General features: G+C 40.4%; 1 protein-coding gene across 3 annotated transcripts in view; it reads right to left on the bottom strand.

Moving 5' to 3' along the window:
• Nucleotides 1-17,414, bottom strand: part of LOC140537673 (uncharacterized) — a 138,514-nt gene that overhangs the window by 98,398 nt on the left and 22,702 nt on the right. For 2 of the 3 annotated variants that reach the window (XM_072659829.1, XM_072659828.1), the window contains exons 6-7: nt 12,783-12,918; nt 1,871-1,936 (exon numbers count right to left, since the gene is read on the bottom strand). In XM_072659829.1, the coding sequence (XP_072515930.1) occupies nt 1,871-1,936; nt 12,783-12,918 (202 nt within the window). The remainder of the gene's footprint in view (nt 1-1,870; nt 1,937-12,782; nt 12,919-17,414) is intronic. The other variant, XM_072659830.1, reaches the window with a different exon arrangement.

The following is a 17,414-nucleotide window of genomic DNA, read 5'->3' on the forward strand; positions in this document are numbered from 1 at the left end:
GCGATGCCGCTTTGTCATCAACAGCCAGAGTCTGAGAGAGCACAAATGGCCGTATTCTCTCCAGGTGGATAGATGGCGCTCTCTCCTCTCATCACTCAAAGCGGTGTCTAACGGCTATTAGCTGGTGCAGTTAAGCTGGGGACCCTGCGCTTTCCTTCAATCGTTTCGGGTGGAAAAGGTGAGGGCTGGCTTTGCATGCATCATATGAGACGTGCTAAGTCCTTATCTTTCAAGGGTCTTGAAAGATTCGTACCCTTCGGAAGGGTTTCAGTAACAAAAGTGTTAATTTGACTTTTCACTAAACTATTCCTTTAAGACCTACATGTTAGAGAGTACTACTCTGATTTGCTGGCTTTATTCAAATATTTCCATATATGGATTGCATGACCTGGGGAGTAAATGGTACATTTAGAAACTTTTGCAATGTTTACATACTACATCAATCTCTTAGCTCTCATCAAATATTTATTCCAAAAAAGTATATATACAGCATATGTCCTTTCTACAGTTGCAGGCACATGTGCAGCTGGATTGGACCTTTCACATCATTTTAAGATCAACTGTATGTAGTAAAACATGTTTATGGACAATTCAATAATGAAGTGTAAAACGGACACTGTACACACATATACCCTGTACAGCAGAGCTGTCAGGAGGAAGATCTCTTTATACTCCTCAATTTGCTATATGTTTGAGGGCTGCCACTAATTTTCTATTGATTCATCTGTTGACTATTTTGCTGATTAATGTAAACTATTCATTTCCCTTCAAAAAATTTTAATTGAGCATTTAAAATTTAGTTCAGATTTTTTTTTTCATATTATTAAAACAAAACAGGCCACACGTGCCCGTCTGTTTGTTCAAGTGTCCTTGTGCCCTATAGTGTGTCCGCAATAGGTATGAACCAGGCTTAACATGCCATTTATCATGTTGTATTACCACGGTCACAGATAGGTATTCTGAGAATGGGGTTCAGAGGTGGCAACGTCTCATTTCAGTGGAGTGTGTATGTGTGTGAAGATAACAGGACAATAATAGAGACTTAAATAACAGTATATATATATAAAGAAATACAATCTTTTTCTATATGTTGATAGAATACAAATTCAGGCCGTACGCTGAAACGGATAATACATTTACACATTTATTGCATTTAAATAAGAAGCATGTTGCATTTTACTGAATGTTAAAAAAAAAGGTGAAGTGCGCAGATTTTATTTTTGGGGGTTCACTCTGTGTTTTTAGGAGGGCTACTGGCTGCACTTTTCCATGGCTGACTATCTATAACCTGGATTTGTTGTAATAAACTGGACCTGTGAAATGAAAGTTTAGCCTGCTTTGTGCTTGCTGCCACACTTTTGTGCTCCATGTTTACACACAGTCACCTGCATGTGCACACACAAAAAAAAACTCATAATAATTAATATAATATATTATATAAATATGATATATATATATATATATATATTAAACTTTTGAGGCTGCTTATCCACATACAGAATGCACATTAGCTTTTGGAGAGATGATGGGCAGAAGATTTGATTTTCTTGTGGAGGTTAAAGAAACTGATAAATGTCTTGGCTTTTATTTCGTTGTGTATTTAAAGATGTATATAAAATTTGTTTTAAAAATGAGTCATAGTGTTCGTACCATATTCAGAATGCAAAATAAACACATCTACTTTTAAAATGTCATTCATTTTCCTTTTTTATTCAACTTTTTTCCCTTTTGTTTCCCGTTTTGCAGCCTCTGAGAACTCCCACTACTCCCACTATAATTATAATTATTACAGTATTACAGTACTATTATAGTATCATATTCTCAATGACTGTTCTCCTTTTGGCCCTTGAGACAAATTGGTATGGCTCACCTGGTATGAAGCAGTGCAGCATAGGCTTCACTCCCAGCCAGAACATAACTGATCCCGATAGACACACTGTGAAAGACAAAAGTACTTTATCAGCTCTCTCCATTTCACTAATTTCATTAATGCATTGACACACTCTGCATATTGTTTATCAGATGGGGATCTAAACGTTCCAAAGGAACTGAGCTTAATTCTTTAATACAATGCTTAACAATGAAAATAAGGAAAATTTTACAAAACTACCATCAAATCAATGGGTTGGTAGCAGGGGTGTAAAAAAATAATGATAAATTGAAGTACTGTGATATGTTTTGCAATACTGTATTGATTCTCTATTGCACAGTATAGTTTACATGCAAGGACTGGTGGCAGACAGTGGTTCACTTTGAGTTGTGTTTAAACCCAGACCACTAAATAGCAATGTTGTACTCTTCAGATCCCATTGTTTCAACTACCATTGAAAATGTGTCTTAATAGTGGTTAGTCCAATCAGACTTACTGAATCCACACAGGTTAAAAGTCCAGTAGTTTTGGAATATACCAGAAAGGTTTAAAGGATCATTAGCATTAAAATTAAAATGTTCCTTTACTCAGATACTAAAATTAAAAAGTATTTTTTTGCAATATAAAAAAATGTAAAAGACTTTCTTACAATACCACAATATATACTGAATTGTTACCCCCAGTATCGTGGTAATACCCAGCCCTAGTGGGTACGTCGGCCCTCGCTCATCTCGAGGCTCGCCAATGTGGGAGTCTGACTGGAGTCTAACTGGCAATTAGTGTTCTCCTCAAAGCACACTGAGCTGTTGTGTTAGTTGCCATTTGAGAAGATGCAGTGCCGGCTTCACATGACTTATTGGAGTCATTGTCTTTAATACGGCAATACCTTGCTAGTGGGTGGATCTGGAGATGACCTAATTAGGAAGAAATTTGGAACCACTAAGTCAGCAAGGTTGGAGACTACACAAGATTAATATCTCAAAAAACACTGATAAGTGCATTGCTAAACTCGCTGGAGAAGAGAGAAACGGAGGAAGCTTTATACATTTTCATCATGGCTACAGCTGCAAAGCCCTGGGCTCAGAGCAGGTAAGTCAGCTAGCTAAATCACACTCAGGACAGTATTGGAACATCTTTAGTGTGTTGTTGCACAGCAGTAGCAGGGAGGATCTGTCATGGTGGCACATCGATCGAAACGCTAAGCCTCCTGAACACAAAGAAGAGAAAATCAATCAGATATGTGTTAGTGAAACCTGTCTGAATGCTGATAACAGGCCCTATACCTGTGAGCAGAGCTGACCCATCTTGTGGAGGAAGAACCCAAATGTTGCCAGTAGTGTACTGGAGGTGTTTGAGCAAAAAGCTTCTGATGCCCTTAGCTCTTTTTTTTATTTATTTTTTTTTGGTATCCCTGGTTGCACTATCTACAGCAGCGTATTGCAGCGTGTTTACTGTTCCGAAAAACGTCAATAAAGGGCCGAACTGGACCACGCGCCATGCAAACAGCGACTCAAGGGCAAGCTCGCTTTTTAAAAGACCTCATTCTGCTGAAAATCTATGCACGGAATGAATCAATGCCAGCCAAAAAAAGTCTCGGAAAGGCTCAAAAGCATAACTTTGAACAAAGAACAAAGACAGACTGCAGTAGCTTATAGAGAAGGGATCTCACATTATGCAAATTCTGTGCTCTAAATAATGCCACCTTTAAAATTAGATCAGCTGATGAATGTGGTCTTTTGATTGGAATTCACTCGACTGGCCGGGGCACTGTTCTACACATGAAGAGGAGGAACCGTTGGTTAGGGCAGTGGTGACATTTCACACATAAATAAAGCCAGACTTCCTGGCGGTCTAGAGGGCATGGCGGGGATTAAAAACCTACTTAGCACTCAGATCCCACAAGGCTCTGCAGAAGGCAGCCCTGCTCTGTCTTTTTTGCTTTCATTAACCTTTTTTGGATTAAAACAAAAGACGAGGGTCCTGAGATGAAAACTCTGTCTTTAACCTGGTCAGGCCAACCAAAGCCGACATTTCACAAGCTCTTAAGCCATCTCTTCTTAAAATATGACGTGTGATCTCATTCACAGTTGAAAAAATATCTGTATATGCTTACAGATACAGCTGTCTTGTGAGTGTTGTGAAGTCAAACAGCATTCATATTTGATTGATCTATTATGAGGTGCAAGAAAACATTCATAAACTGAAGTATTTCCATTTGTTTTGCTAGAAGCTTTGCTGAAAATATTGCAATAAACTAAACAGTAACCCCTGTATCATGATACATACCATATCACCAGGTTCTTGCCAAAATACACAGCCCTACTATCTTTGCTGTGCTGCTTAATTTAACATCTTCAAGACATGAAACCTGGGCCAAACATGGGTAAGCCAAATTAGGACAAGACAACCATGTTCCCCATTTGTGTTGGACACAGATGGAATTTGGTCTCAGCCTTTAACCCATCCGTGCAGTGAACACATGCATAAACACTAGGGATCAAACACACACAGTGATCGTAAGCACACAAGCCCAGAGTGGTTGGCAGCCATCAATGCTGTGCCCGGGGAGCATAGAGGGTTGAGGGTCTTGCTTAAGGGCCCACCAGTGGCAGCTTGCAGAGCCTGGGTGTCAGACCCACAATCATACATAACCCGGTGCTCTAACTGCTGAGCTACCACTGGCCCTGAGGGAAGACCAGCTTAATTTGAACCAAATAGGGGGCCTGGTGCTGGTCCTTCACTCTCTCAGCACATCTGAAATACATGTTAAAGGGTTTGGATAAAAAGCATGCCAATGCGGGGTGTATTTAGGAGAGCAGAGTAGAAATCCAGCTAGCACACCATTTGAGCTGATTGGACATTATCTGGGATTGCCAAACCCTGCCTATATAAGATCTCACAATTGACCGTGCATGTCAGAGCAAATCATGGGGTCAAAGGAATTATCAGCAGACCTCAAAAAAGGATTGTGTCAAGGCATAGATCTGGAGAAGGGTACAGAATTGCTGCAGCTTTACAGGTCCCAAAGAACACAGTGGCCACCGCCATTCGTAAATTAAATACGCTTGGAACCACCAAGACCTGGTCGCCCAGCCAAACTGAGCGATGAGGTAAGCAGGAACCTGATGATCACTCTGACAGAGCTCCGGTGTCTCCTTGTGGAGATGGCAGAATCTATCAGCTATCCAGGCAGCACTCCACACATCACACCTTTATGGTAGAGCGACCAAACGGAAGCCACTCCTTAGTAAAAGGAACATGACAGCACGCTCTGAGTTTGCCAAAAGGCACCTAGAGGACCCTGAAACCATGAGAAACAACATCTGAATGGAAAATTGTAACTTTTTGGCCTGAATACCAAGTGTCACATCTGGAGAAAAAAACAGGCACCGCTCATCACCTGACTTATGCCATGCCTACAGTGAAGCATGGCAGTGGCAGCATCGTGATGTGGGGATGTTTTTCAGCAGCGGGACCAGGGCGACTAGTCCTGATAGAAGGAAAGATGAATGCAGATAAGTACACTTGAAGAAAGCCTGCTTCAGAGTGCTCTGGACCTCAGCCTGGGGCGAAGGTTTACCTTCCAACATGAAAACGACTCAAAGCATGCAGCCAAGACAACAAAGGAGTGGCTTCAGAGAAAGTCTGTGAATGTCCTTGAGTGGCCTAGCCAGAGCCCAGACCTGAATCCAATTTAACATCTGTGGAAGGAGCTGAAAAATGGCTCCCCATCCAACCTGATGAAGCTTGCTTATGGATATGCCAAGAGGAATGTGCAAGAATGTCTAAAAAACGAGTGTGCCAAGCTCGTAGCTTCTTTCCCAAGATGCCTTGAAGCTGTAATTGCTGCCAAAGGTGCATCAACTAAGTGTTAGGCTAAGGGTGTCTACAGATATGCAACCGATAAATAACTTAGTATTGTTTTAGTATAATTTTTGCAATTTTGGTGATTAAATGTTTGAAGCAAAAAATCTATTGTAGCATAAGTTTGTAATGTAATAGAACATGGATAAGGTGAAAATGGTGTGCAGATTTTCCAGTCTGACTGTAATAGTAGGGAAAGGCTTCGTTATTTCATCATCAATTAAGGTGGAGTTACAGATGCAGCAAAACTGAATTTTCAGTCTCTCTGGGTTCCAAAAAGGGTTGTAACAGTAAATGTATTTTTTTAGGCATGAAACGGTTGCTGTTAAAGAAATCACTTGTATTTAAAAATGCAACTACAAGCATGAAACGTAATTCAACAGTTTGTAGATATAAACATAAATAAATAAACAAACTGGCTTAATATTTAATCACTCTTTAAGAGCCAGGATCAAGACAAGCCATGATCAATTTAATATCAACCAATAAAGACGCTGTGTTTTTTTAATAAATGGGCTAATTAGGCTAGCTTAGTCCAATTATGATGTAGATGTATTTGGTATGAAAGAACAAGCCGGTGGGTGGGGTGTAGTTAGAGTAGTTATGAATTTAAATAAATTGTTATTTCTGGTATAAACTTAAACTAAACTAAGAATCGGACACTCTGTAGCATACCAAGAGCCCTTCAAGCTTCAATTTTGTAGTACAGCTCTCACACTCTCTCATACTGGTCACTGAAAGTTCCAACATGGCACCTCATGGCAAAGAACTCTCTGAGGATCTTAAAAGACGAATTGTTGCGCTACATGAAGATGGCCAAGGCTACAAGAAGATTGCCAACACCCTGAAACTGAGCTGCAGCACAGTGGCCAAGACCATCCAGCGTTTTAAAAGAGCAGGGTCCACATAGAACAGACCTCGTGTTGGTCATCCAAAGAAGCTAAGTGCATGTGCTCAGCGTCACATCCAAATGTTGTCTTTGAAAGATAGACACAGAAGTGCTGTCAGCATTGCTGCAAAGATTGAAGGGGTGGGGGGTCAGCCTGTCAGTGCTCAGACCGTCTGCCACACACTACATCAAATTGGTCTGCAAGGCTGTCACCCCAGAAGGAAGCCACAATCAGCTGGATCGGGTATCGGATAATTAGGTCGATTCATGGTACCAATCCATTCATTGAACTCGATTCCCGCACCGCCGGTATTCTAGGCTTCATAACTCAGGATCAGAGTAACCTACAAACACAATACACATATCATAGCAAACAGTAAGATTGCCCAGCATACTTGTTAATTGCCCAGCATACAGCATTAACAGAAAACAGCTCAAATCCACACACACATGGCCTTCAGCAGCCTACTCTGTTTACTGAACATCAATGCCGAGGAGGGGGGAGCTGTGCCAAGGTTCATTTTAGTGACAAATAAATAACAATTCAGTTCATTTTTATCTGTGTTATTCGTAGTTTGTTTTACAAAGTTAGTAAATTAATGTTTTAGACAATCCGACACCTTAAGTCCACATGGTGAGGTGTATGGTTATTTAATTCAACAATGGTATCGGATCGGTATCGGCCGTTACACATCGCTAACAGAAAACATCATTACACATCAGAACAGAAAGTCGGATCTGCGCATCCCTAGTTGCGAGGCAGAGAAACAAGCTGTAGAATCCTTGGCTGAGCAGTGCTACATTCTAGCCGCATATGCTAGTTAGCATATGTGAGATTTTGTTTTACTGCTTCTACTCATGCAGCCATCTGTTTTAGCTTATAATGACAAGAAGATTGCACATTCTCACTGGTGTGAGAGATTTTATGGACAAAGCAATCAGGTGAAGTGAAAAACATTGATAATCTTCATCTACAGTAGCAACTGTCAAGTGGTCAGTAACTACCAAAAGTGGCCCAAGGAAAGAACCTGTGGCTCAAGGGTGAACCTCTTGGCTTATTGATGCGATCCATGAAAGCCCCACCAAGCAACTTACAGAGGTCTTGTGGAGTCCATGCCTCAAATGGTCAGATCTGTGACCAATAGGTGACCTATTCAATATTATTGAATATTACGCAATATAAGGCCGGTAATGTTATGGCTAATCGATGTACATGAATGTGCATTTCTGATTTTGGACTTTGCTCTTATCTAGTAATGGATATAAAATTATTTCAACCAACTGTTCATTAACTGCCTATGAAGGAACTGCAAGCAACCGCCATTCATGTTACACAGCAGCAGCAGACAAAAATTAAAACGTCATTAAAAAAAAAGAATAACAGTAATAAAATGGGCATCCTCAATAATTCCTCCTCAATAGTTTTTTAATATGGTTATGGTTGAGATAATTCTACTCAATACTCTCATTGTACTTTTCAGCAAATTACCATATTTTCACCATCTTTCTCCAGAACAGGTCATGATATTACTAATACCCTCAGTGTACTGAACATTGGAGTAAAATAAATGACACTAGGCAGGTAAAATCAGGTATAATAGAACAGCACAAATTTTCGTTTCGTATCAAGGAAGTCGTATTATGATGTATATATGAGTTAATGTGACTTACATAACATCGCTCATCCTGCGATGTGACTAATGCACATGATGCTGAAATGATATATTGTGCAGTCCTACTTCAAACTGATCTATTTTATATTGCACATTGTTCAGACTAAACGTCAGTTAAATAAAGAAACACAAACAGGACTCAAAATGGGGAGATCCATTTGCAGGGCCGGCCCAAGCCTTTATGGGGCCCTTACTAAAACTAGAAAATTTGACCATATCAGTCCAGTTCTATCAGCACTTCATTGGCTCCCAGTTAAATTCCGTATCGAATACAAAATTCTTCTATTAACATATAAGGCCCTACATGGCCTCGTTCCTGAGTACCTACAGGATCTTATTGTATATTACGAACCATCAAGACTACTTAGATCTCAGGGTGCTGGCCTCTTACTTGTGCCCAACATTCAGAAAACCTCAGCAGGGGGAAGAGCCTTTTCTTATAAAGCCCCCCAACTCTGGAATAACCTTCCAGATAATGTTCAGGACTCAGACACAGTCTTAATCTTTACATCTAAGCTGAAAACTTATATGTTTAGTTTAGCTTCTGGTAATTAATGTTTCTTAGATAAAGATTGCAGGTCCAGGGGTTCGTGGACCCAGGGAATTGTAGTACACTGAGATGCTGGAGCTGTCATCTCGCTGCTTACACGCGATCACTCAGGTTTCTTGACGGTGGAGCAGATAGATGCTGGTGTTCTCAGGGTGCTCCCGTGTCCGTGTTACCTTCTGGCTCTCTCCTCTTAAATAGGCTGTTATAATCAGACCTGCCGGAGTCGTCAGACATACTCTGATGCTGATGCTCAACATTCTCCGCCCTCCATAAAATTCCTCTCAGAACTAACTTTCTCTTTCTCTTTTTACCTTCTCTGAGTAAATGGCCACCCAGTCCAACCTACTGGAAGATTGCTTGCTGAGGTCCCCTCTACCTGCGTCAAACCAGCTGCCACCTACCAGTCCGGCCAGCGGGACTGACTTGACTTGACTTGACTAAGCAGATTTTCATTTGGGGCCCCCCATATCACCACCTTAACACCAAATGCTTCATCATTCCATAGACTACACTGTGTGTGTAACGTACCCACTATCATTAATATTATATGTAATTAGCTTCATTCTGGCTATTGTTTTTTAAACCTTACAGATGTAGTAAACTCACCAATTAATGTTCTAATTAATTTTCAATTTTAAATACAGAATGTCAAGTCAGATTTATTTGTATAGTGCTTTTTACAACTGTTGTCGTCACAAAGCAGCTTTACATAATTAGTAATTAGTAAAAGACAAAAACAAAAAGAAGAAATAACGTAAGACATGAAGGATCAAAGACCCCCAGTGAGCAAGCCAACGGCAACAGTGGCAAGGAAAAACTTAGAGCTGGAGGAAGAAACCTTGGGAGGAATCAAGACTCACAAGGGGGACCCGACCCGACATTATGTGGTGTATATGTGTTCAGTAACATCAGCAGACAAGACACTGCATTTACAGTCAATAAGTTAACCAGTTTCATTTTTTCTTTTGTTTTTAAATATTACAAAATACAGTGCAAAAGTGTGAGGAAGGCACCAATAATCGTCAGGTCCCCTCACTCTAACCACGTCTGCATATTGCACAATTCCCTTTCTCCCTGGGCCAGAAAAACAAAACAAAACAAAATAAGGAAGCAGAAGGTCTAAGGTGGGAGCTGACTTTTTTCTTCATTTTCTTTTAATTTGCCTAGAGCGAGATACGCTGAAGCGTCTGGGCCTTTATCAATCACCCAAGTGGCTTATATCTGCATTTGCCCAACAGTGGCAGCAGCAAAGAGCAGAAACTGATTAACCTAGTATTGGTGTGCCAACTATGAAAATAAATGAATATACCATTACCATGTATTACCATTTTGTTTTATTATTCAATATCATTATTATTATATATTTTTTTATCATGATCTCTTTGCTTTTGGGCCCTAAATGGCTGTGTAATTCGAGTATGCCTTGGGCCGGCTCTGTCCATTTGCTAGCTTTAGAGAGAGACAGGAGAAAAAAAGACACCATGGTGTCTTACAATCCTGAAACCCCCCAGAACACATAGTAACAATCATAAACTCAAACACATAACTGGCCTGAAACTGCTCTTAAGTGGCAGCTTGACTGAGCCTATTGACTTTTGTTTCACAAGAATATGATTGCAGGCCGTTCAGGTGACTGAAAAAGGATACAGGGACTCATCTTCCGCATTGAAGCACTTCCTTTTGTCTTTTTTGCGCAGTAGCTTTGAAATCTAGGACTGCAGGAAATCGGTGGTCTGATCTAAAGTAAAACCTTAAAACTCAGCTGAGTGTACACTTCTGTGGCCAACATGAACATTATATTGTCACTTAAAACTATATATTGAGCCACGTAAAGCATAGTGCCTGAGAGGGTGTTGCTCATTAGAAGTGCACCACTGTGGGAAAGTCACTGAATAGTTCAAAAAGGTGTAAGATTAGCTGACATTAAATGACAGAATATGGCTTACATGTGCAGTCTAAATGCCTGTGGGGGGGACAGACCATTCAGAGCTCCTGTCTGACACATAAGAAGAAAAGGGTAATGTACTTTATGCAGCCGAAGACCTGTGTAAGTTTGAGATCTCTTCTTGATCTGGCCCTACATAAAGTCATAAAAATGTACAGCACCCAAGCTGTCCAGAAATAACAGAAAGACATGAGGTCTCGCACTTTTCTACTGCTTTCATAGTGCTTCTTGCCTGTGGTCATCTCCATCACTCATTTGGAATCTCATTATTCTGAGTAATTATAGTCAGCAAGTTGTTGATAGCATGTGTGGGACAAAAATGGCTAAAGCTCTAAAAGAATTGTAGTGGTATACACACATACATCCTGCTTATTATACAGCCACGGAAAACATTAAGAGACCACCATACATTCTCATCTTCTCTGGTTTTACTATGTATAAGCAATGTGTTCAGGAAAATTTACATTTGCGTTGTATTTTACAAACCATGGACAACATTTCCCCTACGTTCCCAGTAGAAATATTGCTGTTTAGGGCATTTATTTGCAGAATTGACAACAACTACTCAAATAATGCAAAGAAATTATTTTAATTATTATAATGTAAAGAAGTTATTATTAAAATTGAAACAATACAGGACTAATATTTGAACTTTTAGAAATCACTACGGTGAAATAACCTTGACTGCCAATCACAGCTTTCATATCTTGGCAGGCTCTCCACTAGTCTTTTACACTGCTGTTGGGTGACTTTACACCATTCATAGTCTGCAAATTCAGGTAACTCAGCCTTGTTTGATTGTTTGAAATGATTGTTTGAAATGCCTGAAATAAAATCCCTGTCATACATGTAGAGATCGTATTTCATATTCTTTTTTACTTCTGATCCTTATATTTTACACACTCTATCCTTTATTATCTTATTCCATTGTTTAATGTGACCAGACGGTAAGCAAAGCATGTTACTGCTAGTTGTACCATGTATGACTATGTATGTGACAAATCAACCACAGCCCTGTTTTGCTGTTTCTGCCGTTTTTCAGCGATAGAGAGAGGTGAGAGCTGAACTGATCTTGCGACTGGAATGGTGGACAGCTGTGTGTGTGTGTGTGTGTATGTGTGTGTGGGGGGCTAATGATGTCACTGCCACAACTTATCTTCCATTTAAGGAGAATTGAGCTGGGAGGGGCTGCTCGCTCCTCGCTCCGCTCACAGACTGTCAGTCCTAAGATCAGATAACACTGTGCCAAGGTTCAGCACAATTGTTTATTACTTTATATTAATAAATTAATAACAACTCAGCACATTTACGTATATTTGTACATTTGTTATATTTTGTTTTGCAATGTTAATAAAGTAAAGTCTATCCTGAGGCCTTACATGGTGAGGTATACAGTTTATTTATTTAACAACGGTTTCGGATCAGTATCAGGTATTGTATATAACATTATGGATATTCATCTGAATAGATTTTGAGGGAACCAACTAATTTTTTTAAGCCTTTCTAAGCTTTTTTGAAATAACATTCTGGATATTAATATCTGGATATTATCTGGATGTAACCAGCACTCTATAGTTCACCCCACTGTTCAAGGCCTCAACAGTGAAGTTTTATACATTCCATCTGTTATTATCTTATTTTATTGTTTTATGTGAGCAGACAGTAACTAAAGTATTGCACTGTGTTTGTACCACGTACATGACTTCCAATTAGTCCATATAGTAAGTGATTAGCATTACTGCCTATTCATTTCAGAGGGGTTCACTAAGGCCCTACCACTGAGTTGTGCAATTCAAAAGAGTAAGCACACTAAAAAAGTGGAATACTGAGGCATACAAGGCACCTTCTTTCTCTCTTCATGAAATTAGTTTATGTTACATCGCCATTAAATACCTTCCCTTGTGCAGAACCTTCAGTCCACTAAATGTGAGTGACTGTATTATAGTCCAGGTCATGGTACGTTACGCCAGGTGAATGAAAGTGTATCTTACAACTGAGAGAGCAGGACGAGATCGAAGGCCCAGCTGCAGCGTTTGCTCAGGAAGAGCGCGCCCAGCATATGCAGGTTGGGCTGAAGTTCCTCCTGCAGCTTCAGCACTGTGGCATCCTTCTGCAGCAGGCCTGCGTCTGAAAGCACAAGACAACAAGAGCAGCTTGAAATCATGTGGCTTGTCTTTCCTTTTTTCCCCCGGTCTCCTTCCGACAGCCGTTGGTGGTGACAGGTACATTTCAGACAATAAGCGTGCAAAATGGATGGGTCAGGGACCAAAACGTCTCAATCTGGCCTGCACGCACGCCACGGATGAGCAGGGCCATTCCTCAGTCTTGCGCATCACTCTTCATCCAGCGGCGCGGCCACGTCCTCGCATCTGTGCGACATTTTGTGCGGTAAATAATGAATTGGAGGAGAGATAAGCACAACGGATGGGAAGAACACGGCATGGGAAGATGAATATGGACAGTGATAAGAGAGGGAGTTCTATCAGGACAGTGGGAATAATTCATACTCCTGCACTCCCCAACACACTGCAGTGCAGCTGGCTTGAGAAGGCCCTGAGGTATTGAACCTTCAGTCTGGAAACTTTAAGCCCACTTGTGTTAACAGATGTACCTGTGCACAGCTGTGAATGTAGATACGCTACTGTTCAAAGGTTTGCAATATCACCTGTCAAATTAGCTAACCTTTTTTTTTTTTTTAATAATGATGGTAAAAGAGGTGCATATTGAGATATTGCAAACTATACACTATTTCAGTCTTTATAAGTTAGTATTATTTTGGAGTTATTTTGCATGGAACTAGGTTATTTTGGGCTGGAACTAGGGATGCACTGATCTAATATTAGGATCGGACATCGGTGCCGACGTTAACAAAATTAGCTGGATCGGGTATCGGTTAATTAGGCCGATCCACGGGACTGATCCATTCACTGAGCTCAACTCAAATGCTACATGTTGGATCTCTCGGCTTTTTAACTCTGGATCACAATGACCTACAGACATGATCCACATATCATAGCAAACAGCAAGATTTGCCCAATCTAACCAGCACAGTCAACTACAGCTCGATAAAACGAAAAATCCATTATTCCCTGTTCAAATCCCATGGCAGCCACCCAGTGCATGTGTGCAGCTCTGTGCATATGTCCTTCAGTCTCTGCCTCAGTGTAGTGGAGAGATCAGGAGAGATCAGCAGAGCTCGAGAAATGTCCAGGAATAAACAGATCTGTGTTCTTGCATAATATGCAATAAACTGCCTGTAATGACATACATTAGAATTTATGACACTCTATCTGCTCCATCTGCATCTGAGTTCAGCTTCCGAGCGGACGGAACTGGATGTTACCTTGTGAAGCAACAAAAAAGATTAGATTGTCTGATTACAAACAAACAAAAGATTTCCTTTCTTCCTTTCTGTAGATTTATTTGCCTTCCATCATCGTAGTATTTGGTGTCCTGAGTGAGAAACTGAGTTTGTGAAGTCGTATCTTCTAATTTTGCGGTGTAATCAAACGTCTCTTCTCAGCTTACTGCCTGGAGGAACCAGCTCGGTTTACCTCAGAGCAGCACAAGGAGACAAGGAGAGGTGTGGGGGACCTCTCACATGCAAGCACAGGCACACATGCAGGCAGACATGGAGTCCCAAAGGTGTCCGAAATCAACAAATATATATATAGACATCACTGCCACTGCTGTGGGTCTCTTTGCTATCACAGTGTCCAGGCTTTATTCTGTCCCTGGGTGACCGAACGGCAGAGTCGCTCGCTGTCTTCAAACACAAAATGAAGACCCACCTCTTCCGAGAGTACTTGGGCGAATAGTAGAGTACTATGGTCTCCTTATTGGCTTGTGTTTAGTAGTGTCTAAACTTAGAGGTATCTTTGAATTATTAGTCTATTTAAACTAGCTGAGGTTATTCTTGGATAAACAGCGAAGCACTTTTGTAAGTTGCTCTGGATAAGAGCGTCTGCTAAATGCTTTAAATGTAAATGTGCAAATTTTAAATAGTTGAGTAGTTTAAATAGTTTGTACTAGTAGTGCTAAGCCCTGATTAAAGATTTGCTATTTTTCAAAGCATTCTGGGTTTCATTTTGTTAGAAGTTGGTAGTGCAATGGCAGTGTACATGAACAAACGGACAGAAATGAAACAGCTGTATCAGCTGTAGATCACTGCATGTGACGCCTCTGCTGTGTAACCAGCACTCTACTATATAGTTCACCCATTCGTTTACTGCTCAAGGCCTAAACAGTAAACACTTCACCGGAAAGAGGAGGGGGGGGGGCTCATGTTATATGGGAAATATTGGGTAGATGGGCTGGATGAGGAGTGAAAAACAATTCTTAAATTGGCACTGAGAACCAAACTGATTGAAATCTACCTGGAAAATGACAAATGGTGTTTCTCAGAATAATAAATGCCGAGCGTTCCGTATTAGGCACACAATCACCTTTCCGTGAAGATCTCAGGAGAGGAAAAATAAATAAATAATGACGCAAAACAGAAGTTGAAAATAATTCGGTTGACACAAGCGCAATCAATATGTTTATATTTAGGCACGGAGAGATGGTGGCAGATTTTTTCACAAAAGCACTTTATCTGAAAAGCCTTCTAGCTTCATCTACCAAAGCGGAGATAAGGAGCGACGTACAGCAGGCCTGCAGCTTAATTCCTAATGGCACCCTAGTTTGTACCTTTCATTAAAATGACGAATAACTTTCCAAATCACTTGTGTCAGTCAGCCACCAGTCTCTGTAATGATACTTTGGCACAGCAATCAGACTGAATTTTTATATATATATATATATATATATATATATATATATATATATATATATTTCTTTTTTTTACATTAAGACTACTGTACCTCCAATGTAAGAATGACAGGGGAATAGGCGGTGCGAGGAAGAAGGCTACATCATTAATTTCTGAGACGGACCCATCTGCTCGAAAAAAAGGGACAGCCAAGTAATTACGACGACGGGCCACTCGATCTCAACACCTGTCGCAGGATTTCTATCTTTGAGGAGGCGAGACGCAGAGAGAGAGAGAGAGAGAGAGAGAGAGTGAAAGCGGCGAGGACGCGCACGATATAACGCCATGTGCTTCGTTAAGCAGCCTCACAGTGCTGAGGCAGAGGAGGCATAATGATAAGGCTCATCACGGTTTCTAACATGGTCAGAGGTCCGCCCCTCCATTAAAGAACAATTAGAATGGCAGCTGTCCAAGCCTCTCATGTTGGCGGAGGAGGAGCAATCACTTTGAGAGCCTTTCTGACGAACATCTGGACTTGAAGTCGTGGTATTGGTTAGTTATTATTAATCCATATTCAGTCAAACATCCATCCACCTGCAGATCCCTTCATCCTGCGAACCCAGCAGAACATATACTGTAATTTTAACACAGATTATTTGATTATATTCATTCCCATCTTTTTATTTGTGGCTCTTAAATTCAAGGTTTTCTTAATACATAATCAAATATTGCACACCAAAATTATTATTTTAAATAAAATAAGTATAATAAAGTAAAGTAAAGTAAAAGGTCTGGGGAGAAGAAGAAGAGCTTGCAGAAAGCACAGCAAAGCTTGCTGCCAGGTAGTGCCTCACTGAACATTTGTCACTTATGGGTAATTAAAGAAAGAGGTTAAACCAAAGTTTATGCAAACAGACGCCGACCATCACTCTGCTGCCAGAGCCTGGCTGGTAAAGCCTAAACTGCTAAATGAAGACAAACATGACTGGGCTCTTGGCTGTTTGAAAGTAATCCACATTATGAGAATGGTTCAACAACACACACTCACACTCACACAAAATAAATCAACATATGAACCTAATTGAATGATCCCCTATATCCCCATTCACTCTCACAGGAAGAGGAGATTCGGCATAGCTTTGCAATGACACAAGAATCTTGCATCCCCAATACGGAGAAACCCCTTCCAACTTCTAATGGAAGTCCACATGAAAAGATGATGTGATTTTACAGTGTGTCAAAATTTCACCATGAATGGCTCCAAAATGACTTGGATTCATCTCATTTTACACTGACTTTCACTGAAAGCAATGAAGCTTGTTTACGACTCTTGTAAAGTTACCATATTGCAGATATGAGGGAATAATAAGCAAACATAACCCCAATTTTGTGCTCTAAAGGCATTAAAAAAGGAACTATAAATAAGATGTTGATGGTTCTCACTGCCGAATTTTGAAAGCACATCTTAAACAAACGCAACCCAGGTATTTTCTAGGTATTTTGGTTTTGCACAAGCACCTTTTGAATGTTAATCTCTGCCAGTTGCCTCTTGCAGCAACCGCAGAGGGTGAAGGAGAGTGTGTGCTTCCTCTGAGACCCCCTCAGCCAATCAGTGCATGAAGAAAGGAACTAAACTGCATGTTTTGGGGTTAAAAAAGGGTTGTAACCCTAAATGTTACATATCCAGTACTTTCAGTTAGAATACAAACTGCACCATATTCTGTAGCAATTCTTTGTTCAATGTCTTTGGGTTTGTTTTTTCAATAGCAGTTAATGATGTCCAAGTAATGGTTAAATGCACTGAAGAGGAGAAGTGGCACAGAGGTAGGAGACCAAAAAACAAACAAACAAACAAATAAAACAGGGAAAGCTC

Source organism: Salminus brasiliensis, chromosome 17, assembly GCF_030463535.1.
Source record: "Salminus brasiliensis chromosome 17, fSalBra1.hap2, whole genome shotgun sequence".
Lineage (NCBI taxonomy): Eukaryota > Metazoa > Chordata > Actinopteri > Characiformes > Bryconidae > Salminus > Salminus brasiliensis.